This window comes from Acinonyx jubatus, chromosome C1 (assembly GCF_027475565.1).
Source record: "Acinonyx jubatus isolate Ajub_Pintada_27869175 chromosome C1, VMU_Ajub_asm_v1.0, whole genome shotgun sequence".
NCBI classification, from domain to species: domain Eukaryota; kingdom Metazoa; phylum Chordata; class Mammalia; order Carnivora; family Felidae; genus Acinonyx; species Acinonyx jubatus.
Genome location: NC_069381.1, coordinates 42,462,132 through 42,487,890, shown reverse-complemented (window position 1 = coordinate 42,487,890; position 25,759 = coordinate 42,462,132). Strand labels below are relative to the sequence as shown.

At 55.7% G+C, this 25,759-nt stretch overlaps 1 protein-coding gene across 10 annotated transcripts in view; it reads left to right on the top strand.

The window, feature by feature from the left end:
* The window catches only part of LRP8 (LDL receptor related protein 8), a 76,410-nt gene that overhangs the window by 28,784 nt on the left and 21,867 nt on the right, over positions 1-25,759 (top strand). For 2 of the 10 annotated variants that reach the window (XM_027059137.2, XM_027059140.2), the window contains exons 3-9: positions 6,627-6,749; positions 14,436-14,564; positions 17,698-18,099; positions 19,029-19,151; positions 19,925-20,047; positions 23,583-23,702; positions 23,786-23,911. In XM_027059137.2, the coding sequence (XP_026914938.1) occupies positions 6,627-6,749; positions 14,436-14,564; positions 17,698-18,099; positions 19,029-19,151; positions 19,925-20,047; positions 23,583-23,702; positions 23,786-23,911 (1,146 nt within the window). Of the gene's footprint in view, positions 1-6,626; positions 6,750-14,435; positions 14,565-17,697; positions 18,100-19,028; positions 19,152-19,924; positions 20,048-22,065; positions 22,105-23,582; positions 23,703-23,785; positions 23,912-25,759 lie in introns of all 10 variants that reach the window. The other 8 variants (XM_027059139.2, XM_027059141.2, XM_027059143.2 and 5 more) reach the window with 6 other exon arrangements.

Genomic DNA, 25,759 nt, shown 5'->3' with positions numbered 1-25,759 from the left:
TCGAACTTAAGACCCCATGATCAAGAATCATGCTGTACAGACCGAGACAGCCAGGCACCTAGACCCATGGAGTCTTTAAACAGAGGGTTCTTAGGAGCATCACACATCCGGGGAGGGGTTGGGGTTTGAACCCAGTGCTGCTGCGGATGGGCTGTGAGCCCAGGGGATGATGGGGAAACAGCCGATGGGGTCTCCCCTCGCCCTCTTTCCAGTAAGTACTGCACCTATATTTTTTGTCTGTTTTATATGTTGGGGTTTCACTTGGTAAAAGGGTTCCTGTGCCTCAAAATAAAGTTTTCCAGGCCCTGTGCTGTGCTGCAGCTCCGTGCCAGGACTCGCCACAGCCCGAGAGGGTGGCTCTGGCCAGCGGGTGACTGGGCAGGCAGACGGGGGCCTCCTGGGAGGGGGTGCAGGTTGCTCTGGGCCACCGTCTCCTCCCCCTCTCACTCCTGCTGTGTTGTTGCTGCAGCCGGAGAACACTCCGGGTCTGTCGTCCCGTTGACTGGGGTGACAGTTTAATAGTAGCTTCCTGGGCTGTCATTTAAATCTGCCTGCCAGGTTAGTAGGCCAGGGGCGGGCTGGCACGCCCCCTGCCCCCACCCCGGATCTTCATTCTGCTGGCAGCGGTTGTCTTGGCAATGCTGGGGCCTGGCGAGCTCTGCAGTAGTGTAACTGTGGGGGGAGCAGCCCTTTCATCTCCCCGACCCGGGTACAAGGGGCCCAGCTGCCTTAGGGCTGGGCTGCAGGGTCGGAGCCAAGCTATCCGGTGTCGGTCCAGGCCTGGGAGAGGAAATGGGGACAGATCAGTCCCTCTGTGCCGTGGGAGGGGAAGGGACTGACCCAAGTGCCTCAGCAATCGTGTTGAGCTGGAATCCACCTTGCCTATGGGTCTCTGCTCTGCCCTCAGAGAATATTCCCTGGGGCCCACAGCCTGTCTGCAGAAACCTGAGGGCCAGTATCTCTGACATCTCTCTCATCAACCTGTCCCATGTGGCCTGGTCCCAATCCCCCCTTTCCTGCTCTTCTCTGCACAGGTAGGTCCCCGCTCTGAGGACTGGGGTCTTCCCATAGCTTCGGCCAAGTGTCTGTGAATAGCTTCTCCTTTTTTTCATGGCTTGGTGGGGCTGGCCCAGAGACAGAAGCCTGGGTACCAGCCTCTGCTGTGTGACCATAGGCCAGTCCTTCCCCTCCCCGTGCCTCATCTTCTTATCTGCAGGATGAGGGGCTGGCACTGCAGCAGTATACCCTCGGGTGTCATTTATTGGCCCATTTGTTTCTTGGAAAATTAATAGACAATGGCACCTGCAAAGGATGTCCCTTGGCTAACCAGGTTTGGGAAGTGTGGGAGGCAACAAAGTCATTCTGATATCTGCAGGCCTTCTCAGGACCTTCAGTAAGCCAGTGGGGGTCATGCATCTCCAAGGGGGAAGATAGCAAGTCTTCTCACAAACATCTGGGTGGATGGCTGCCCCTGCTCTCCCGCCCCTTTGCCTCTCTCTTCCTCTGCCAGGGGCCAGTCATCCATCTCGCACAGTCTCACCAAATCCTGAAGGAAGCCCAGGCAGTTTGGAGCCATGGGTTTTGTGGGCTGCGAAGCAGTAGGCCCCTGTGCTCAGCAGAGGCTGGGTGAGCTCAGAGAAAGTAAAGCCCCTGTGCTGGGCCTCTGAGGGGCAGCTTGGTGCTGGCATGGTAGAGCTCCCAGGTCCCTTGCCACTTGCCTCCTCTCCTGCCCCAGATTGCCATTCTGCTGGCTCCCCCACACCCCAGGCCGTTATCCCACCTCCTGGAATGCCATTTGTCGCTCTCCTCATTCCCGTGGTTTGGCCGACTCCTCTTCCTTGAACATAGTCCCCTCCTTCGGGAAGTCTTTAATGCCTGGGCTGGGTCAGGTGACCCACCCCCTGGCTTCCTGGCCACAGAGTCAGAATACATCAGGGCTCAAGTGCAGCCTTCCCACAAACATGTGCTGTGACCTTGAGTAGCCCCCTCTCTCTGGGCCTTGGTTTTCTGCCTTACAGAATGGGAGAGTTGTAGAGGGAGGGACCTTGGAGACCCTGGGCTCTGCCTGGACAGAGCACTGATTGCCAAGAGGAATCCACACCAAGCCGCTCCACCTGGCAGCCCTGACTGATCTTTGTTTTGAAGCCCCCTGTCTGCACTGGGGCTGCTGGATGAGCATGGGTGGGGAACAGCAGTGGGAAGGATCTTATTGTCTCAGGGAAGGAGGCCTCCGGGGGTGGGGAAGCTGGGAGGCACTGCGTGATCATAATAATTGCACAAGATCATAGACTCTGGGTGTTGAGCAGGACTTAAGATTCAGTCAGCACCACACCTCCATTTCCAAATGAGGAGGCAGGCCCCATGTGACTGATGGACCCGATGTCACACACACGCAGCAGCTGGGGCTGCTGACTTCCCACGCCTCAAACTTGCACCTTTACACTTTTCAGTTATAATGCTCTGATAACATCCTCAGCCCATTTACTTCCCACAGCCTTGTGTGTTTGGCGAAGCAAGGATATTAGCTACGAACGTGGGTGAAGAAAGTGAGGCTCAGAGAAGTTGTGTAATTTGCAAAAGGTGACACAGCCCAAGTAGCAGAGTAGAGTTTGTCTGACCATGGACTGTCTGATGCTTTCCTCTGCCTCTGTTCTTGTTATAAGTAGCAACGCCTCCCTCCTTTGTCCTGGATTTCCCATTCTCCCCAACTCTGCCCTGGGGTCAGCTCCTCCCCGCCACCCTCTGGAATCCCAAATCCTTTGTGGCGGCCCATCTGTTGCCATGGCACCAGATTATGATGTCGCAGACCCTGGATGACTATGTACAGCTCCTGGGTTGTGGAGTACAGGGGCTCACAGAGGTGGGCATTGTCCAAGGGGCAGACTGGCATGGAAGGAAATAAATCCCTGGAAACAGGGAGCCACAGCCTCAAGCCCAGCTGGGGAATCACCCTGGGAGTTGGAGCCAAGGCTAGGAATGGGGGTCTGGCATGGCTTGCTCTGACGGGCATGCCTTGGCAGGGCTGATGTAGCCTCTTGACGAGGGACTGTCGGGCTCATTACACTGAATGACCCAACACTGGGATGCTTGCTGGGATCCCCTGGGAGAGACTTTTTTGCCTTTTGTTCTTGTAGCAGTGCTTCATGGGAAAGCCACCCTCCCCACCCCCCACTTGCCCAGAGAGGGAAGGAACTTGCCCAAGGTCACCCAGAGAGGAGGGGGCCATGCCTGCATTCAGTCTCAGCTCTTGTTCCAAACCTTTCCATGTGGTTATAGATGTGGCCCACTAGGGCATTTAGTCTGGTCCCCAACCTGAAAGTGGTCATGCTGCCTCAGTTTCCCCAGGGTGGTCCATTAGCAGAGACAGATTGTCGCAAGCCCACAGTTATTCTGGCATACACTTTTGGGCACATTCCAAGGGAATACTTCATCTGTGTGCCTGATCTGCCTCATTGCCTTGTCCTGTGGCCCCAGGGACCCGAGAGCTATTTATTTCACTGATCACACTGCATTTGCTCTTCTGGGGTCCTCTGAGCTTGAGGGCCTTAGAAAGAGCCTGTGGAAAGAGCTCAAGCTTTGGCTCATGGAATTAAAATCCCACTTCTGCCACCTACCACTCTCACCTCTTTGAGCCTCAGGTTCCTCTTCTGTAAAATGGGATTAACAGCACTACCAGGATAGATGCGAGGAGTCACTGGGATGTTGGGTGAAAGGTGCCGGGCCAGAGCACCAGGGTGAAAACTGTCCAAACCAGTCAGGACAGTGAACAAATCTGTTCTCCATAACATGCCAGGAGTCATCCATTCCTGAAGCTGCCACTTCCTTCCTGAGCCTGTTTGGTCTCAAGGCCGCCCTTCAGGACTGTGATGGTGTTTTGGCTGCCCTGGTCTCCTTGCCAGGTGCCTTCAGGGCTTGGCACACCGTGGGAGGCCAAGCTCGATCCCAGGCTCCCAGCAAGGAGGGAGGAAAGGGTCTTTGGATAGTGTCTGGCTGGTCCAGGCCAGCGACAGAGCCCCTTTATCACCTTCTCCATCAAGCTGACCTTGCTCTTTTGGGTTCTGCCCGTTCTTCACCTGCACTGAGTTTCCGGGGGGCAGGTTGGGCTGATTTCTCTTCTGTGTGCTCAGTGCAGAGCCTGGCGCAGAGGCAGACTCACTGAATGCCAAGCCAAAGCTGCCATGGGATTTTTCCCACCTAGTTTGAGGCTTTTCTTCCAAATCTGATGCTGCTGAGTGTTTTGTTTGGGGAGCCATGGTAAGGTAGAGGGGTATCTGACTGAAGTGAAATTGTGGCCCTGCTCCCACTCAGATGTGACCTTGGGCATGTACTTAACACTTCTGTGTCAAGATTTCCTCAGCACAGAGACTGGCACACAGAATGCACTTGGAGAAGGTTTGAACAGGATGAGGGAGACATTTGTATATACATTTCTTCTCTTCTGTGGATGCTGAGCTTCTTGTGGAAGGGATGTTCTGGTGTTCATGTTACAAAATGTCCCACGTGCTGTGGTTTGTAATTGTACTTATTTCAGGCCGTGGTGGCATTGGTATCTATTACCCACAATAGCTCCTCGGTGCGGGGCTCAGGGAGGGCTGCTTGGGGATCCGGACTGGGAGGCAGGAGAGGTGGTTCTTTCTTTTTTCTTTTTTTTTTTTAATTTTTTAAATTTTTTTTAATGTTTATTATTTATTTTTGAGAGAGAGAGAGAGTGTGTGAGCAGGCAAGGGGCAGAGAGAGAGGGAGACACAGAATTGGAAGCAGGCTCCAGGCTCCGAGCTGTCAGCACAGAGCCCGACGCGGGGCTCGAACCCACGAGCTATGAGATCATGACCTGAGCCAAAGTCAGATGCTCAACCAACTGAGCCGCCCAGGCGCCCCATCTTTTTTCTTTTTTTAAATTTTTAAAAATGTTTATTTATTTGGGAGGAGAGAGAGAGAGAGCGCACACACACACGCACAAGCAGGGGGAGGGGCAGAGAGAGAGAGCGTGAGAGAGAGAGAGCGACAGAATCTGAAGCAGGCTCCAGGCTCTGAGCTGTCAGTGCAGAATCCAATGTGGGGCTTGAACTCATGAACCATGAGATCGTGACCTGAACCAAACTTGGACACTTAACCCACTGAGCCACCCAGGTGCCCCAGGAAAGGTGGTTCTGATCCCTGCCTTGCTGTGTTTCCCTGGGCCAGCCCCTTTACCTCTCTGGGCCTCAGATCCCACTCCTCTGCCCAATCTGTAGGTAGATTGATTCCTCGAGTTTCTGCTAGCCCTGCACAGACAGAGGTATTCTTCTAAAGAAAGGGTGAAAAAAAAATTCACCTCAGAATGCAGATGTACTGCAAAGATTCTACTGAAAGGCAGAAATACAATGGATTCAGGAGACCCAGGGTCTGTCCCCAAATCCCTGCCAGGCTGTTCAGGCCAGGCGGAGTTGCATGGCCCCAGAGGCAGCCAGAGGGCCCGTGGGAGGATTTACATAATTCAACGCTGGTCACTGGGAAGAAGCATCCCTGGGAGCAGGTGAGTCCCCCGGCCCTGGAGGTGTGGGAGCCATGTTCCCATACAGTTCATTGTCCCCACTGAGATCAACCCTGAGTCGGGTCCTGTGCTGAATATGACGGCATCCCTACCCTGGAGGAACATCAGGCCAGTAGAGGGACAGGGAGGAAGGCAAACCATGTTCCTGCCTTCTTATCCCAGTTTTGTTACCAGCTGTGAGATCTCAGCCTGCTACATAAGTTCCCTGCGAGGGCACGGAACACCTGTTTCCTTAGCTTGTTCGAACTAAGGCTGAAACCATAAAAACAGCAGTAGTTGCTGCTTACTGCACCTTCTGTGCCAGGGTCTCTTTCCATATGCTTCACACATTGTAGCTTGTCACTCCTCCTCAGAGCCTTTTTGTTTTCTTCTTCCCATTAAGAAAACAGAGGCTCAGAGGTTAAGTAACACCCCTAAGGTCGTACAGATAGAGAGAGGCAGAGCCGGGATTCAGACCCCCATGTGGAGCCTCCCTTCCAGAGTGTCTAAGTGCCTCTCACTCTTAGGAGACTGATTTGGGTCTCTTACCCAGTAGATGCTCTTTTCATCACTCCAAACAGAACATACCTCATTAATCTTGTCTCAGAGTAATCATTTGCTTTTAGGATTCATTAGCAACAGCTCCCTGGTGCTTCCAGAGGGGCCTGGTTGGGGGGAGCAGGACAGGCCAGTAAAGGGACTGAGAAATGGCTAAAGGGGTGACTGTAACCGCCATCGGTGATGGGGGAAAACTTCCTGGAGGTGGTGGCAGTGGAACTGGACTTTGGGGGAAGAGGAATATGACAGGGGAACAGGCAGTCCCTTGGTGGATGGGTCCTGTCACCCTTGTTGGACCTGAGCTCCTGAACTTGCAGGCAGGGCCAGGCGTCACCTGCCTCCACCTGGTGCTCAGCAGATGCCTGGGGAATGACTAAGCGTTTCTCTCCTGTCCTCTCTTGGTAGGCGAGGCACTACGTGGCCTGGTGGGGTGGTGGGAGGTCATGGGGTCCTGCTTTCAGACAGAGCACATCCTGGGCACCACAGTGCCACTTGACTGTATCCTGAAAAAACCTGTGCCCACCAGGCCCCTCACGCTCTTTTCCTTGCCCCGCAGCCAAGAAGACCTGTGCGGACAGCGACTTCACCTGTGGCAACGGCCACTGCATCCCGGAGAGGTGGAAGTGTGATGGCGAAGAGGAGTGTCCCGACGGCTCCGATGAGGCAGAGACCACGTGCAGTGAGTCCTGGCCCTAGGGCTGAGGGAGGGGGCTGCATGTGGGGAGGGTTGGGGTTGGGGAGGGGGGTGGGGCTCGGCTTCCTCATCAGAGCTTCCTTGCTGGGAGGTTGGGAGGTTCAAGTGAGGCAATCTGTCAGACACAACTCCACACCGACCTTCTGCCACACCCTTGGGGGGCCCCTGGCAAAGAGCCAGGTGTATCCAGTGCTAGTTTCTGGTAACTTCCTCACAGGCCTCTTGCAGGTTGAGCCCTGCTCCTGGAGCATCAGGAGCTAGAAGCAGCCCTTCTGCCCAGAAGCACCCAGAGCATATCCTCTGGGGCTCTCTGCCACACACACACACACACACACACACACACACACACACACACACACACAATTTTTCTGGAGGGTTCTGATCATTATTCTAGCAGTACTGGTAACAGCAGGAGCCTATTACATGTTTACTGTGTGCTAGGCGCTTAGTGTGCATTAATTCATCTTCTCCTCGCAGCAGCCTTTGCAAAAGAGGACACTGAGGCTCAGAGAGGTTGAGAGACTTGTGCAAGACTACCCAGCCAGGACTTTGAGGCCCCTGCTCTTTCTTCTGCCCTGAGCTGGCTGAACCCAGGAGCCCTGGCCTCCATGTCAGGCTGGGTGGCAGCAGGGGCAACCAGGGGTGAGGCAGAGGGCCAGAGCCAAGCGCCAGGCCCGCCTCCCACACTCAGGGCTTTGTCTCTCCGTGATTTCTTTTCCAGGCCCTAATCCTCAAAGCAAACTCACACCCGGCAGGTCATTCCGTGACATTTGTTAAATTAAAAAGGAGATGAGAAGGGGGCGGGGAAGGACCCAGGGGTCCTGAGGCATAGCCTCAGCAGAGTAAAACTGAGACAAAAGGTTGGGAGGGGGGAGCACGTGGAGGAGAGTAGGGCTGGTGAACACCCAAGTCACACTCCTCAGGGGTCACATCTGCCCCAGATGCAGAGGTGGGGACAGTGGAGGCCTGCGTCCTGTCCCTGTCTAGGGCTGTGGCTGGTGATAACTGAGTTTCCTCGTCTCTTAGCAACAGAGCTAGCGGTCTCCTCGTGAGAGAGAGAGAAAGGGAGAGAGAAAGGGAGAGCAAGAGCAACCCTGGCCCAAGATAGGAGGCTCCCTCGTTTCCTTGTGCGGCTGCCTCTGCCTTCCCTGGCCAGGCCATCCGCCCTATCCTTTTCGTACTCCCCACGCGGCCAACCTGTCCTGGAGCTTGTCCTGAGCTTCCTCCTGAGCTGCAGAAGGAACAAAGCCTAGCCACACCCACTGTGACTCTCATCTTCAGCGCAGTTTCGGATCCCTGTTTAGAGAGAAGGAAACTGAGGCCAGGATGGGTTTGGCCACTTGCCGGAGGCTGCCTGGCTAACAAGGGGCAGAGTTGCATATGGCTGGGAGTGTGTGTGTGGGGAAGGGGCTGTGGCCACAGGGGGCTTTGCAGGGGGACTGTAGTCAGCCAGTTGGGCCATCCCAACCCACTCCAGCAGTCACCATGGACGAAGGAGGCAGCAGGGGGATGGGGGGAGCTTCATCACCATTATTATTGGGGTCTGTCCTGCTGCCTGAGAGCTAGGCTCCCACTTCTCCCTGTGTCTCTGCCTCCTTGTGTGAGTGTACATTTTCATCTTCCCTTACCCTATCTCCGGAGTCCTCTCCACCCTGCTCTCTTGGACCGCCTCCCCCCTCTGCCTGCCCCTCTCCTCATCCTCCCTCTCGCCCTCCCTCTCCTCCCTGCCCTGCCCCACGTTTCCCTCTGGCTTTCTCCCTCTAGCAGTTGCTGCCTTCCTATCTATCCCTTGGCAGGGGCTCTCCAGCCTCCCCCCTCCTGCCTCCCAGGTCTACTTTGTGCCCACAGTTGAATAACTAGAGGCCCAGAGAAGTTGGGGGCTTTGCTTCCAGGACGCACAGGTTGCTTGTGGCTGGTCGGCCTTCTGTGATAGAAGACGAGTGGGCTCGTCAGGCTCTCAGGCTTGACGGAGTGCCCGTGGGAGCAGGACTCAAGGCTGCACCCTGGGAGTTGGGAGGCCCAGCTCTCCTCTGGACTCTCCCAGTGAATTTGCTGTGAGATCCTGCACACTTTCCCATCCCTCTTCGGGCCTCAATTTCTAACGTCTCATAATTCCAAAGACCATGATCTAAGATTCCTGGACTTCTAGCACCTTCCTTGTCCCAGCCGGGGCACAAGGCCCAGGATCCCACTTCTTGTGCCAAGTTACATTGGTCAGGGGCAGGCAAGGCCTGTGGGTAAGGAGGGCTGCCTGGAGGAGGTGGGCCAGAGTGGGACTTCAAGGGACAGGCAGAATTGGGGGCAGCGGGACCTGGTAGCAGGCTTGCTCACTGCCTCCCCACCAAATGGGGAACTTGGTAGCTGACACACTGCTCATTTAACTGGTGTTGCCATAGCAACCTCCACAGCCTACCAGGTTCGCCTCTATAGCCTACCAGGTTCCTAAGGACTCTGCCAGCTCAAAGAAAGATTCCAAGCAATAGTAAAGTATAGTGGGTTTGGTTGTGTGATATATTTGGGTCCAGGTCCTGTGAGACCTCAGGCAGGTTGTCCAGTCTCCCTACGGCTCAGTTTACTCATCTGTAAAATGGAGTGATGGCACCTGCCTTATGGGGTTACACGGATGAAATGAAAAAAATGTGGCAAAGCATCAGTGCTGGAGTAAACGGCAATGCTACCTTTATTACTGCATCTTGATCCCAGTCTCTCTCTCCCACACACACCAGTTTCACATTTTAGAATAAGTAGGAGGTTTGCATAGAGAGGGAAAGGCATTTGGGAGCAGGTCCCCATGTTCTTGTGTTCCCCCACTATGTCATCTGCCCTTAGCTGGCTGGGATTTCTCCTGGCTCTCCTTCCTTCTGGTTCTGGGTTTTGTGTCTATCAGATACGGCCAAGAGTCACAGTAGGAAAGCCTGGGACATTTGCCTAATGAAAGTAGCATTTTAGCTCTAATTATAGCTCACTTGATTGGAGACAGCTTCTCACCCACCTCCAGGCACATGATGGGAGGGGTACAGGGTAGGGGTGGGGAGGTTGGTCCAAGGTGAGTGAGTTGCAACTTTGGGTACTGATTACTGAAAATGGGATTTTGTTCATCGTCTTAGAACCTTTCCACTGGAAGGGGGACCTTACTGATGAACCAAGTATACTTTCCTACCATAGATCAGTAAGTGGAGGCCTGGAGGTTTTTGGAGATCACCTAGCAAGTTAGAGGCTGACCAGCTAGAAGGACTTCACCTGAGCCCATGGGAAGGACCATGGGTGTGACCTCTCCTGCATGACGGGATGGCCCCATGCTTTGCTTCCTGCCAGCAGCAGGACACTGGTAGCCCCCACCCCCTTAGTCCCTGGCCCTCCTAAAGCTGCCCATCCCCATCTGGAGGTCGTCTGCCCCTAAGCCTCACATGACCTGACACCACAGACGTCTCGCTCACTAAGCGGCCATCAAACACCTTCATTCTTTTATTTCGACAGACATTTCTCTTTTTATTAATTTGTGAAGTCATAAATTAAAATGGATTGGATTTCTGGGGCAGGATTCTCTGGGAATTGATAATGCCTACAGCCACTCCAGCATGCAATTTCACGCCCTTGCCGGCTTTGGAGGATTCCTGGTATCTGAGAGATGGGGGGGGTTCTTCCTCCTGCCTCTCAGAACCTCTGGGACACTTGACAGCAAGCCAAGGCATTCCTCGGGGCATCTTTCTCAGAGAGAGGCGTTTGGGTAGAGCGCGTCATCGTGGTGGGCCATGTGGACTCTGATGATGTGCACCCCCAGGAACGAGACCGGGGCCCTCCCAGCACCGTGTGTTTGCCTTTCATTAAACAGGGGCAACTGGTTTCTGAGTTTGTTCCAGGCTCTGAGTGTAGAGATTTCCATGTTTCCTCATTTAAACCATCTACCAACTCTAGGGGATTATGTTACCCTATTTTCAGGTCGAACCTTGGTACAGAGAGGTTAAGTGACTTGCTGACCTGCTTCATGTTAATAGATGGTTTTGGACCTAGGTGTGCACGACTCCAAAACACATTCATGCTCCTTGTCCTGCACTGTGCTGCCTGGGGCGGGGTGGGGGGGGGGGGACCTCTGGCTTCAGTTATCCCGAAAGTGGACAATAGGTGGCCATGTTGCAGTCCCCACCTGAGGAAAGGCCCAGGGAGCCTCCTTCCTCTGGTGATCCCTCTCCAGCCCAGAGGTGCTGGTGGGGACCAATGGGGCCTGCTTTTCTCACGGGCAGTGGTTAAGTGCAGTAAGTTAAGCAGTGTGTCTGGAGGTAAGAGACCTGGGTTCAAAGTCCATCTCTGCCTCTCTCCACAAGACTCTGAGCCAACGACGTACCCTCTCCGGGCTCTGCTCTCCTCGTCTGTAAAATGGAAGTGGTAAGAGCACTTGCCTCATAAGGGGATATTGTACGCCAGCCCGGACCAGCCCCCCGGGGCTAGGCAGTGAGGAGGCCTGACCCAGGAGCCTGGAAAGCGAGGTTCGCCTGCTAGCTTCGGGGAAGAGCTGCATTACAACAGAGACGGTGAGGTTCTAGGAGAGAGAGGTGGTTGGAATACCTGATATTCAGTAGCCTAGGCAGGTCCCTCCCCTCGCTGGGTCTCTGACTGCTGTCACTATAGTGGGTGTTCCTCGATGTGACCTCTTGGGTCCTAGCATTCCAGGACGGTGTCTTGGCTCTTTGAGGGTACGAGGGCTGGTGTCAGGCACTGCTGAATCTTCCGGAGCCTATAATTAGAGCTGTCTATTTAAGGACACAGCAAATGTCTTATTAATTATAAAGAAAGGAAGCAGACGGATTGTTTAATCATTGTCCTTGCTGAAAGGTTATGCAATTAACTATATAAATATTCATTAAAAGTTCAAACGGCTGCCTGCTGCACTGGGGTATGCAGAACCAGGCCCCGAGAGGTAGGGAGGACGGTCAAGGGCCATTTCAGTCACCTGGGCTTTTGGGTGTAGAGTTTGGGGCCAGTTCAGTCTACCTCTCCATCCACGGGGGCGTGCAGGCTTTGATGGAAAGGGCAGGCTTCAGTCAGAAGCCTCTCTGCCTCTGCCTCTCACCTGCTGTGCATCTTTGTGCCAGTTCTTTGGTCTCTCTGAGCCCGTTTCCTCATCTGCAGAATGGAGTGCTTACCTGAAGGCCTGCTGCCCTGCTCTACCCCAGGGGTGCTGCTATGAAGATCTTTGTGAATGGCGCCCTTGGAGCTGGCACCTCTATCCTGCAGGGTCTGCTCATCTGGGAGGGTGAGGGTGAAATGAGAAAATGAAGTAGCCTGGCACACCATGGGTGCTCAGTAAATACGGCTTCCTTCCAGCTCCCCATGAAGTTCTGTTTCCTGAGGCCTGGCTCAGGGGTAAACGGTCACCTTGTGCCTCTGTCTCATTGCTCTCTCGGGAGCTTGCACGCATACAGAATGCTTCTATCGCTTTTATAGGAGTGAATTTAAAACGGATAACATATCCTATATCTTTTAGACTTGCAGAATGTTAACCCAGTGGTTCTCAAATGGGGTGCATGGGAATCACCAGGGGTTGAAGAGCGTTACTGAAATGCAGATTCCTGGGCTCTGCCCTCAAAGTCTGGACTCAGCCTAAGTTGAGCCAGGCCCAGGAACCTACTTTTCCCACAGCCCCCACACCCCACCCTACAGTCAGGAATCTGGGAAACACTGGTTGGCTTCAGCTCCCTCTTGTGCGTACTGGGGTCCTACAGTGCAGGGGTAATAGAGGTGCTCCGGAAGGGCCCCACCTCCCAGCTGCCAGACCTCCTTCACCACCCTACACCCTGCCCCAAGGCAGCCTTTGCAGAATGTCTTTTTTTTTTTTTTAATGTTTATTTATTTCTGAGAGAGAGAGAGACAGAGACAGAGACAGAGAAGGAGTGGCGGAGGGGCAGAGAGAGAGGGAGACACAGAATCCGAAGCAGGCTCCAGGCTCTGAGCTGTCAGAGCCCGACACAGGAACCCATGGACCGCGAGATCATGACTTGAGCTGAAGTTGGGCGCTTAACTGACTGAGCCAGCCAGGCGTCCCGCAAGGCAGTCTTTGTAGAAGATCTGAGTGTCAGCGCTCTCTAGGGCTCTATGCAACAGTTATTTGGGAAGTGGAATTTCTATAAAATGAATCCTGTGAATCCTGTGTTCCCAGCAGGGTGCCTCGTATTTCATGACATCTATTCCTATGGATAACTCTGAGGTCCAAGGTACTCCTGTCCCTTGGTATAGTAGTGTCTGGGGGCCCTTCCTCAAACAGCTGCCCCCTCTCCCATCTTACCTGCCCTTTTCTCCATCTCTTGTGCCACTTCCTCCCTGCTATGGAAGCAGAGAAAGGGGACCTGGTCGGGGATGAGAGAGCGAAGTTGAAGGGGGAGGCAAGAGTGACCTCTGCCTGCAGGTGCAGTGGACTCTGCCAAGTGCCCGGCATCGGACACAGCTGACTTTGAGTCCCCGCTCAGTTCTTACCAGCTGTGTGACTAGCACCCAGGGCTTACCACCATGTCTGGTACACAGCAGTACCCAATAGATACTCGCTGAGTGAAGAGACAAGTGCTCCTCTGTTCATTTGGAGGAGAGTGCATAATCATAAGTGAGCACTGGGCCGAGCGTGCTTCTAAGTGCCCTACAGACATGAACTTGGGAGTCATAACAATCCTATGAGCCAGGGAATGGTATCCTCCCCAATCTATCGGCACCGAGGTGAGGACTGTTGACCAAGGTCACATAGCCAGTGAGTGACTGAATCCATGCCCAGCAAGCCAGGTTCCGGAGCCCATGCACTCGACCTCCGAGCTGGAGGCCTCGACATAATCCTCGCCCTGCTGGGTTTTTGTGAAGATGAAATGAGTGCCTAGCTCGGTGCCTGGCACGTCCTAGAGACGACTGAGTTTACACCCTGGAAGGTAGTAGGGAGCCAGCCACGGAGGTCCGAAATGCATCTACCACAGCTGGGTCTGTCATGTGGCTCATCCTGGGACGCTCAGGATGAGCGCCGTCCCCAGCCCTGATCAGGGTTCTCATTCTTTCTTCCAAATTGAGAATCAACCCTGGGGCTTCAGGCCCCTGATTGAGTCAGCCTCTGATTGCGGCTGCAGTAATTATAGCTGTGTGGTCCCGCTGGGCCCTGCCGCACAGCACTGCTCGCAACAGCGGGCTCGGCACCACTGCTGGGGGAGCAGCCAGGAGGGGGTGGGCTGCACCGAGGGAGCTCTTGGGGCTTTGGTGAGCCCTCCAAATCCACAGGTTCAGATAGCCGAGTCACTGATCTGAAAGCTAAACCGAGGCTAAATTGGAGTATATTTCACCCCAGGGCACACAGAGGGGAGATGACAGAGAAGCGTGCAGCTTTGCGTTGCCGGAGCTGAAAGGGGAGGTTTGGAGGGAGGGGGGTGGGGCTGGTGAGGCAGTCAGGGAGGCTTGAGTGCCAGGGGCCAGGGGCCCGCAAAAGGGCGTTAGACAGGGAGTGGTGGGATCGGATGTAGGATTCGGAGGGTCTCAGGGGCAGACAGTGGCTGCTTCTCCGATGAAGAAACCGGGACCTTGGGCAGGAGGGCCCTGATGGATCCCCAGGGGCTCAGGCCAGGTGGCCAGAGTCGGGCAGTAGGACTGGTTGGCGCCATGCCCTGTGTCCCCCTTGCCTAAGCCATGCCCTTGTGTCTGTCTCCACAGCCAAACAGGTGTGTCCCGCAGAGAAGCTGAGCTGTGGACCTGCCAGCCACAAGTGCGTGCCCGCCTCGTGGCGCTGCGACGGGGAGAAGGACTGTGAGAGCGGAGCAGACGAGGCTGGCTGTGCCACCTGTGAGTTGGGTTAGGTCGCGGGGTCTACAAGGGGGTCAGGCAGCACTGGGGAGCAGCAGCCACTTCTGGGAGGGGCCTTCTCTCCGGGGCTCGGTGGGTGGAGAGCAAAGGGTAACGATCGGGACACTAGTAATGGCCAGGCGCTCTGGAGAGACATTTCCTGCTTTCATCCTCACAACCACCTCACGAGCAGCCATGATCATTCCCATTTTACGGGTGAGGAAACTGAGGCTCAGACAAGTGAGGAAAAAGCACCCGAGGCTGAATGATGGAACTGAGATTCAAATCCAGCTCTCGATAGCCAAGCCCAGGAGTACTTCTACCATATCTGACATCTGCTCATCCATTCCATCCGTCTCCACCAACCTCCGAGCGAGGGCAGGGGGCCAGAGCCGGGACGTGGCAAGTAATGGTGGCCGCCTGGGCCAGGGCACTGGTGGTGCTGGGGGGAGGGGCAGACTCCTGAAGTGTGAAGGACGTCTGATGCTGAAATCTCAGACTGGTGAGCTCGAATGTCACAGGGCAGGGAAGACATCCCCAGCAGCCTCGGCAGGGACAGATGGAAGTGGTCATTGGGGTAGTTCCACATCACTGAGCTTCAAACACAGGATTATCTCCTTCCCAGGGAGCAGGCCAGCAGGTCCTGGGCCAGTGGGGCTATGCTTGTTTCCATTCGATGGACACCTCCTGTGTGCCAGGCCTGGAGCCAGGCTCTGAAAGGATGATGAGGTGAATCCTACACGCTCCTCCCTCTGGGAGCTCATGATTAATAGGGGAGACAGACTGGCTGTTGATAACGAGGCTGCAAGGCTGGGCTGAGATAGGGGTGGTTTGCAGTATTATGGGGGCTTTTGCCAGGCACTTACCCACCACTGCCTCCTACCCCACTTCCTCCACCAGCCTCTATATTTACATCCTCTCCATCCTCCCTAGCCCAGAGGAAATGCCAGCTCTCTGGAGCCTTTTGAGTCACAGCATTCTAGATTCCAAGTCTGGAGTTCTGAGGTGTCTGAAGCAGGAAGCATCTGGGTATGGGGGGGAGATCCTGGCTGGGGCCAGCAGTTTCAAAGCCCTGGTGATGGCATTGGCCTGTTTCTTCAGCTGTGATGATTTTGCGGAGCTTCGCTGGCCAATGAAAATCCACTTCCCTCCTTACCCACCCATAATCAGATGTTTCCCCAGCTCTAAGGGCCATCAGCCCCTATTGCACAGGGTGGGAGTATCTCTAACTAGGGCACGTCTTGGGAGGGAGATGGGGAGGTGAGGGGAGGGGTTAGAAGGTCTCACTGAGTGTCTCTGCTATAGCTCCCAACCACCTGGGCAGAGGAAGAATTCTCCTTCTCTCCTCCCTCAGAGCTGCTTCCATTTGTGAGTGCTGGGAGTGGGGTCTCTGGATGCAGATCTGAGAATATGGCTCTCGATATTGCTGTCAGCTTTGAACCTCAGGGAGAACTCAGTATAAAGAAGCACATCTTCCCAGAACGCTAAACTTAGTGAGTCCTTCCCCCCAGACATGTGCAAGCTGAGTCTGGCAGGAAAGAAGGGAGCTAATCTAGGCATCTGAGTAATCTCGAGGGGCAGACACCACAAGGTAATGTGTGCTTTTCCCACCAGTGCCCCAACATCCCAAAAGCCCAGAAGGGGGGAAAAAGCAACTGTCAGAAACTTGGTAGAGCCGTCAGCAACACATGAGGAGCTGCCTACATTGTGAAACTGAAGACATCATTCTATTTTATGTCCAGTAACAATGAAAAATGACGTTTTTCGATCAGAAAAATTAAAACAGACTCTTGGCGCCCCCATGTGGAGAGATCTGGTGCTGCTGCCACCACCACATTACCCAAGGCCATAGCCACTGCATTCATGTCCCACCTGGGTCCCCACGCTTTTTCATGGCCTCTGTGTAAGGAATGAAGTAGGCAAAGGTGAAGAGGTCGCTGCTCGGAAAACAGCTTATACTCCAGGAAAAGAGGAGAAAACCAGAAAGCTGAGAGGGGTCAGAGTAGGAGAGAAGAGCCCCAAACCTGAGTTCTGGTTCTGTGTGACCCTGGGCAAGTTGCTCCTCTCTGGGCCTCAGTTTCCCCATCGGTAAACTAGTGGTTGGGCTGGTGGTCTCCAAGGCCCTCCCAGGTTCTGAACCGAGCAGTTCACCAGAGAGAGGAAGCCCAGGGCCCCAGGCAGGGCCAGTGACCTATGCCCTTAACTACTGCACATCCCTTAGTTACCCCTCACACCTGGGCTGGTCCAGCATCCATCCGCTCCACACCGCGCACTGCCCGGAGCTCTGTGCCAGGCCCTCAGGACAAAGCTGGGTCGGTCTCAGAACCTGTCCATGCGGTTGTCACAAGGGAGACAGAGAAGGTCATCAGGCCCAGACACTTGAGCATGCTGTGAAGGGCACCCGAAAGGAAAGCAGAGGTGGAGGGAGGCTTCCCAAGTAGGAGAGCCAAAGTGTGTTGTGAAAGAGGTGGAATTGGGGCCCCTGAACGATGAGAACTCCTCATTGTGAAATTGAGACGGTGGTGGGCAAGAGGTGAGCACCCAGCAGATGGAACAGCTTGGGCAAAGACCTGGAGGTGAGCAGGTGGGCAGATAGTCTAGTATGGCTGAAGCCACGGTGTGTGCAGGAGTGAGGTGTTGGGGTAGAGCAGTGGTTCCGTGCCAGTGACCTTGGATGCTAGGCCAGGGGACTTAACTGGGATAGTGCGGGCCAGGGAGGGGGGTGGGGGGGAAGGGGCCTGGAGCTGTGCTGTTAGGAGACAGCTCCAGACCTCGTTACCTGGGAAAGGTCAGTGTCACGTTAGGTATTTCCTAGGAATATCACAAGGCCCTTCAAGACAGGCAGTGCCCTGCCGCGGAAGCGCTCTTAGCCCCACCGCCATGCTGGAGGCGGGACGGGAATTCTCGCTCCCAGTGAGGCTACGGAGGCTCAAGGGAGGGCAAGCGTGGGCAAGCGTGTTGCCCAAGACCCCCTGCATGGCCCCGGATTGGAAGCCCCCTGTGCAGTCCCTGACGGCACATCCACCGTCGGGCCCCGCAGAGCGCGTGCGGCCGGTGGGCGAGGGTCAGGGCCCCTGCAGCGGGGCCGGAGGGGCCGGGGCGCCGGGCCGACCCGGCTCTCTGTCCCGCGCAGTGTGCGCCCCGCACGAGTTCCAGTGCAGCAACCGCTCCTGCCTGGCCGCCGTGTTCGTGTGTGACGGCGACGACGACTGCGGCGACGGCAGCGACGAGCGCGGCTGCGCCGACCCGGCCTGCGGGCCCCGCGAGTTCCGCTGCGGGGGCGGTGGTGGCGGCGGCGGCGGTGGCGGCGCCTGCATCCCAGAGCGCTGGGTCTGCGACCGTCAGTTCGACTGCGAGGACCGCTCGGACGAGGCGGCCGAGCTGTGCGGCCGTGCGGGCCCCGGGGCCACCGCCGCGCCCGCCTCCTGCGCCGCGGCCGCCCAGTTCGCCTGCCGCAGCGGCGAGTGCGTGCACCTGGGCTGGCGCTGCGACGGCGACCGCGACTGCAAGGACAAGTCGGACGAGGCCGACTGCCGTAAGCCCCCGCCCCCCGTACTGCGCGGCCCCTGCGCGGCCCCGTCGCCCCCTTCCGGCCGGCCAGATGTGCGGGCTTCCGGGGAGCATGCCCCGCCCGCCCGGGTTACCTGGGTTACGGTGGGGCGTGGGCTTGGGGAAGGTGGAGTCTTGTTTGAGGTCCCCAAGGCTCTAAAGCTGCGCGGCTCAGGTCTAACCCCACAGGTCAAGGGTCTTCTCTGGTCTTGCCCTCCCTGCCATGCCTCCCACCCCTGCCCTTCCCTGCCCGCTGGCTCCAATGCCCGAGACCTTGAAACACTCAGGAGCTCCCCCAACCCTCCTTACCTGCTGGGCTTGCTTGTCCTTCAAGGCCTCAATCCTCCCAGCTGGGCTGGGTGTCTCCCCCTGGGCTACCCTGAACCACCCTATCCTACAGCGTGGCCGACTCTGTGATGTTCTCTGTGCATTCCTCAGGTCCCCCCACCCCCCCTCGGCACCCTTGAGCTCCTAGAGGATGGAGAGCCTCTCAGTAGCCTCTGGGGTCCCCACACCCCACATAGTGCCCCGCATGCAGTGGGCACTCAGGAAGGGTTTGCTGAAGGGATGAAGTCATTAACCAATGAACACCAACACTCAAAAAAAGGCCACGTGTTGGCTGTAGATGGGTGGCCCTGGGGAGAGGCAGTGGATGGGAAAACAGGAGACCTGAGTTTTAGACTGGCTCTGCCAGCCAGAGTGCTGTGTGATCCTGGGTGAGGCCTTCCCCCTCTCTGAGCTTCAGTCTCCCCATCTGTATACTGGAAGTGCCTTGGCCAGGTGTCCTGTCAGGACTCCCAAGCTCAGCCACCGGTTCTGTTCTTGCCAGGGGTGGATGGGGGCTGGGGCTGGGGGAGGAGAGCTTTTCCAACACCATGTTGGCCCTGACGCTCCTTCCTTGCCCTCTCCTGGCAGCACTGGGGACCTGCCGTGGGGATGAGTTCCAGTGTGGGGATGGGACTTGTGTCCCTACAATCAAGCGCTGTGACCAGGAACAGGACTGTCTGGACGGGAGTGACGAAGCTGGCTGCTTGCAGGGTGCGTGGAGTTGGGGGCAAAGGGGAACATCCTCCTCGAAGAAGAGGCCTGAGCATTCCCAGGCTCCAGAGAGAGCAGAGTTTGGAGAGATCTCCCCTCGGTCCCTGAGCTGTGTCTTCCCTTGGAGCATCCCTTGCCCCCTAAATTACCCAGATTTACTCCCTGGAGGCCTACTGGCCCCAGAACCAGATTTTAAAGGACTTGGCAAAAAGCTGAAAGAGGCCTAGGGGGATGTGAAAAGACACTGCAGGAAGTCCAGCCCCCACCATTTGTCCACACCCGAGCCTCCAAGAGTGAGAAGAAGCTCAGTCCCCTGCTGGGAGCCTCCTTAATTCTTAGATGACTCTCTGGGACCCTGACCCTGGGTCATCTGGGGAAATGGATAAAGGGTTGGGCAGTGAGGCAGCCTCCCTCATGGAGGGTCTCTAGGGCACAGGTCTCCAGATGGTCAGTCTAGCCCCCAGGATCTCCACAGGGCTCCCATTTTTCCCTCTCAGGGCCCCAGTACTGCCAGATCAGGTGCAGACACCGCCACCTTCTGGCCCTGCCCAGCTAGATGATGCTTGGGCGTCCTGATTATCCCTGGGGTCCTGTACTTCTATGAACAGAGCTCCCACCAGCCCTGTATTCAACTGTCTGTCCTGGGCCCTGTGGAGACCAGGAGGACTGGGGCTGGAGCTCTGCTCACCTCCCAGGGACCTGGCCCAGCCCAGCCCAGCCCTCCCTGCCCAAGGTCTCACAGGTCCTGTCCACTCTCTTGTCCGGCCCGACAGAGTCAACATGTGAGGGTCCCCGCAGATTTCAGTGTAAGAGTGGCGAGTGCGTGGACGGCGGGAAAGTGTGTGATGCTCAAAGGGACTGCCGGGACTGGTCGGATGAGCCTCTGAAAGAGTGTGGTACAGTACCTGTCTACTTCTGGATGCTGGACTAACCCCCCACCCCCACCCCCTCCTGGCATCCCGGTGGAGGCCCGTGCCTGCCATACTGCACACGTTCTGTTCTCACCCTCTCTCTGGACTCGTGGGCTGTCCTGTGGCCTCAGACGGGGCTCTTTGCCTTTGGGGCCTCGTTCTGCATCTCTACAAATCGAACTGCCTATTCTTTCCAATCCGGATGCTCAATTATGCTTCCTCTCACAAACTCGGACTCTCCTCCTCACTCCTTCCGCGTTCAGACCTCTGAGTATGTGCTCACTCTGAAACTTTCTTCCTCAGTAATTCTGCCCTCCTGACTTAGCCAGGGCCCTGGCCTCTGAGGCCTCCCAGCCAGCCCCCTGCAGAGGGAGAGGTAGGGGACAGCAGGCAGGTGGCCAACTGAAGTGGATCCCAGGGCCACCTGGCTCAGGCCAGGCCTGGGGTGAGGATAAGGCAGACCAATCAGCAGAAGGTGGCACCAACCTGACCCCGAGGAGGAGCTCAGACAATCTGGAAGACAAGACTTAACAGGCTGGGCGTGAGTGAGGGGCAGAATGAGGCAACGGTCCTAATAACTACAGCTGTCAGGGTGTGTTCCAAGCTAAAAAGAACAGGAGGGTCTGGGCTGTAGGTGAAGTGAACATCCCACTGAACATGCTGGAAACCCAGTGTGGGCTCCAGGAGGGTTTATTGCCAAGGTCAGGGGTTTGAACAGAGAGTTCCTGGGAGGACAGAGCCTAGATCGGACCCTCCCTTCCTGGCAGACTCATTTCTACCCAGCACCTCCCATCCTGGGCTCTCAGGGGGGTTTCATTCTCTAGAACTCCCCAGGAGTGGCATATTTCCACCCCTTTTTGAGATTTAAAACTTGATTTTGAATGGAAGAGTGGTTGGGTGAAGGTCACTCAGGCTCCACCTAAACCTGCAGGACAGATTCTCCTCTCGGGACCTCCTGCCCCCCCCCCCCCCCGCCAAGGGCCCTGCCGGGTAGAGTTCCAGAAGAAGAAGCCTAGGGAAAAGAGGATAGAGAAGTGGGAGCAACGGAGCCTAACCCCCCACCCCGCCCAGATTGGGAGTTCACCAGGGACACTAACCTACTAAATCTCTTCTTTCTGGTCTTTTGCATGACATACCTGAGAGAAGTGTGTACGCATGTATTTGTGTCTCTGTGCTGGTGAGAGGGCAGTATCTGTGTCCGTGGCTCCTCCTCTGAGTGAGGCAAGGGAACCGCATCTCGTGTCTCTGCGTGTCCCCGCATCTGTGTGAATGTGTCTGTGGAGTCCATGGGCCTGTCGGTGCCTTTGCACATGAGCTGGTGCGTGTGAGCATGCAGGTAGGCGCACGTGCTGGGGAAGGTGACACTGCCCCTTCCTTCCCTGCTGGGCCTCAGATGCCACTCAGGCCTCTGGACCACCACCCCTCCTCCCCTGCAGGCCCCCAGCAGAATCAATCGCCTCCAGGCTAGATAGAATTGGGAAGGCCCAGACATGCCCTTCAGCCTCCGCCTCGGCTCTGGCTTTTCCAGAGCAGGGGCCACAGAGTCCGGACCCACGACTGGTTCTCTTGCCCCCAGGCACCTCGGCCCTGGAGGACTCTGTGCTGTCCTCTTTCATAGAAGCCTGAGCCACTTTGAGCTTTCCCTTTTCTGGGCCATCCGACACATGCCAGTCTGGCAAGTGCTCCGTAAATACAGCTGTTGAGTTGCTACTACCTGGAGCTTCCTAGAGAGGGAAAGGGGGGCAGCAAGTGGGGGCATGGATGAGGCAGTGGGTGAGTGGTGAGCAGATGGATGGACAGCACTGGGGGGATAATACGGTATGGGAGAGGGCAGGGAAGGTTTGGAGTGACAGAAGATTCCCGGGGGTGGATCCCCACACAGACCACCCCAAAGCTGCCATGGTACCGCCCACCCCACTGGCCTGGGCCTTCCCAGGGCTGGGCCTGGCTGAGTCACCCCGAGATCCTCCAGTCATGGGGTTGCTGTCATCTTGTTCTTTCAGTTCCACCAACGTCCCCGGGAAACAGGAGGAGGCCCAGGGGTAAAGGGGTCCCTATTCCCTAAGCATGGCTCAGGCTGGAGCGGGGGCACCCACAGCTGTGCATGGCCTGGGGTGGGCAGCTCAGACCAGCCATGTGCATGGCCATGGCGGGCTCAGCTCTGCTTGGCTTGGCTGGAGCGGCAGTGCACGAGCCTGGTGGGTAGAAGGGTGGCATGGCACCTTCTCTTGGCTTGCAGAATTCACCTTCTGGGATTCCAAAGCTCAGAAGATGCTATGAGAACATGGTGAGCCTTGGTCCTGGCCTCCTTGACGTCCCCTAGGATTCTGCCAGAGGGGATGAGGGGGTGGAGGACGAGGAGACCAGGTAACCTCCTGGCATCCCTTCACCCTTTGTAGCAGTTGGTATTCCTGGGACCAGGCCTGTGGCTAAGTGTAGGAAGAGGGACGGGTGCTGAGAGGAGAGCAGGTGGAAATAATCTATTGTATTTCATGGTGGGAGAGAACTGACCAAGCAGCAGCTCTATGTAGAAAAAGCCCGGGGTCTTAGATAACCACAAGCTCAGTAGGGGCAGCCTTTGTTGTTCAGACTCCCTCTGGACGGCAGACTACAGGGCCCTGTCCAGGGAGGGACATGGACAGAGGGAATGTGTCCAGAGGAAGGCTCTTGAATGGCAGGGCACCAGAAATTAGCACTTAAAATTTTTTTTAATCTTTATTGAGAGAGAGACACACACACAAAGTGAGAGTGGGGAGGAGCAGAGAGAGAGGGAGACAAAGAATCCAAAGCAGGCTCCAGGCTCTGAGCTGTCAGCACAGAGCCCAACATGGGGCTTGAACTCACAAACCGTGAGTTCATGACCTGAGCTTAAGTCAGACACTTAACCGACTGAGCCACCCAGGCACCCCCACAAATTAGCACTTTAAAGGAGATTCTGAGGGAGCCGTCAGACTCTGGCCAATCCCACCCAGTAAAGCTGGAGTGGAAGCAGAAGCTTCAGGAAGGCCAGTCCAGTGAGGAGGAGCTTTATAATGGCCTGTTCCAGGTGGAACCAGCTACCTAGGAGGAAAGTGGGCTCCATGAGGCTGGAGATATTTAAGCAAGGGCATTTCAGAAGGGGTTCTTGGGGTATCTTGAGAGTTGGATGTGGTCCATGTACAATGAGGTCAGAAGGAAGAAGGATTTGTAAGAAACGTGTTTGTGAAAGGAAAGAACTCAGGCAGCCAAGCTGCCTCTGGTAGACAGAGCTCTGGTCTGGGAGGCAAAGGACCTGCGTTCTGCTTCCACTTTGTCCCTGTCTTTGTGTCTGGCCTTGACCAAGGACCTGCCCCCTCTCTGAGCCTCCTCTTCCCTAGTCACCCGGTTCATGAGACTGAGGCTCAGTGAGGTTGGAGAGCATCCTGGTTCTGTGGGAGTCCCGCTGCCCTGAGTCTCTGCTTCAGCTCTAGGCCCTACCCCTCTCCTGCCCCCACCCTAGCCTGGGCTCCTGGACCCTCAGGAGCCTGTGTCCCTTCCCCAGGGCTGAACGAGTGTCTGCACAACAATGGCGGCTGCTCCCACATCTGCACTGACCTCAAGATTGGCTTTGAGTGCACGTGCCCAGCAGGCTACCAGCTCCTGGACCAGAAGACCTGTGGCGGTGAGACCCTCCTGTCACCCCCCCCCCCCAACCAAGTGGAGGCAGATCCTCCTGCCAGTTCTGACCTAGGCTCCTCCCCACAGACATCGACGAGTGTAAGGATCCAGACGCCTGCAGCCAGATCTGTGTCAATTACAAAGGCTACTTTAAGTGCGAGTGCCACCCGGGTTACGAGATGGACACGCTGACCAAGAACTGCAAGGCCGTCGGTATGGGCACCCTAAGGTGGGGAACAAGGGGGCAGCTCTGTGAGGATACAGAAAGCAGCGTGCTTGCACATATGTGAGGAGCAGATGGGTACACATGTGCATATACACACACAGAAAGCAGGTGACACACACAGTGCTCAGACTGTAAGTATACGTCATCCACACAACACATTCCACACTAACACCCACACAGACCCCTCACAGAGCCACCCAGTGTAGCCCACAGAGACTGCACATGCACCACTCACGACGTATAGACCCAAGCTGGACCATGCAGACTACACACACAACACGGGTAGTCCACACAAAGCACATGACCTGGGCAGAGCTACCCGTGGGTCAGCTCAGCCAGCTGAATCCATCCTATTCCATTCTTTATAGTGAACACCTAACATTCTTGTAGGCATTGGGGATTTGGCAGGAAGCAAAACAGACACAGATCCCTGTCTGCCCTCATGGGACTTACATCCTAGTGAGTGAGACAGACAAGAAATATGATAAGTAAATACAGTGCATGACAGATGGGCCTACCAAGGAAAGAGAAATACAAAGTGGGGAAGGGGGGAGGGAGGCCCAGGAGGGCAGTGGGTTACAGTTTCAGGTAGAGTGGTCAGGGACGCCCTCTGCTTCATGAGGAGGTGACATTTGAGTCAAGACTTGGAGCAGGTGAAGGAAGGAGCCATGCATGTATCTGCAGGAACTGCATTTCAGGCCGAAGGAACAGAAAGTGCAAAGGCCCTAATTCAGGAGCACGCCTGGTGTGTTCAGATAACAGCATGGAAGCCAGTGCAAGTAGAGCAAGGAGCATAGGGGATAAATGTGGAGAGGTGACTCGGGGTACATCACAAAGGCCTTCTAGACCGTTATAAGGGCTGACTCTTGATTTCAGTCCAAGTCTGGGGGAAGCTTTTGAGGGGTTTGAGTCGAGGAGGGACACGGTGTGCCTTACACTTTCACAGGCTTCCTCTGGCTGCTGTGCTAGGAGGACACTGTAGGGGGCAAGGGAAGAAGCAGGGAAACCATGTAAGTGGGTTTTGCCATAACCCAGAAGAGAGGTGAGCATGGCTTGGACCAGGATGTTGCAGTGCAAATAATGAGAAGCAGACAGACTGGACATACTTTGAAGGTCCGGGTTTCTTTGGAATGACAGGACTTACCAATCGAATGTGGGACGTGAGAGAAAAAAAGAGTCAAAGATGATGCTGAGGTTTTTGGCCAAACAACTGGGAAAACAGGACTGCTATTTACAGAGCTGGGAAAGACGGTGAGAGAAGCAGGTTCGGGGGAATATTAGACTGATTTCAGCATGTTAAGGGTAAGAAAACTGCTTAGACATCTAAGCAGAGGTTGTGAGGAGACAGTTGGACACAGGAGTCTGGAGTTCAGATGCACTAATACGATGCACGGTGTAGAGACTGTAACAGCACAGCAGCCACGGTAATGGACCTGTAGCCAGCAAACCCAAAAACATACCACCCCAACTGCACAGTATGCAACACGCACATCACATCACACGTAATGTGCGGCCTGTTCTCACCCCACGTGGGATGCACGTAACCCACACCCTGAATTGTATACGTGCAGTGGCAATGCCACCCAACTGCCGCGTAATCACGGACCCCCGCAAATGAACATCTCAAGTGCAGTCACACAAAACTCAGATCATCAGCACACTGGATTCCTGTCACGGATGCAGCTCTCAGTAAAAATCGCCTCAAGATAACCCCTTAAGCCCGCTCCTGCCTTCCGCAACATAGTGCCCCTGCTCTCGTTTTGGGATGAGGAAAATCGCACAGTCAATGGCAGGGCCTTGAGGTTGGCTTTCCTTCTTTCTCCTTCCTGCACCTG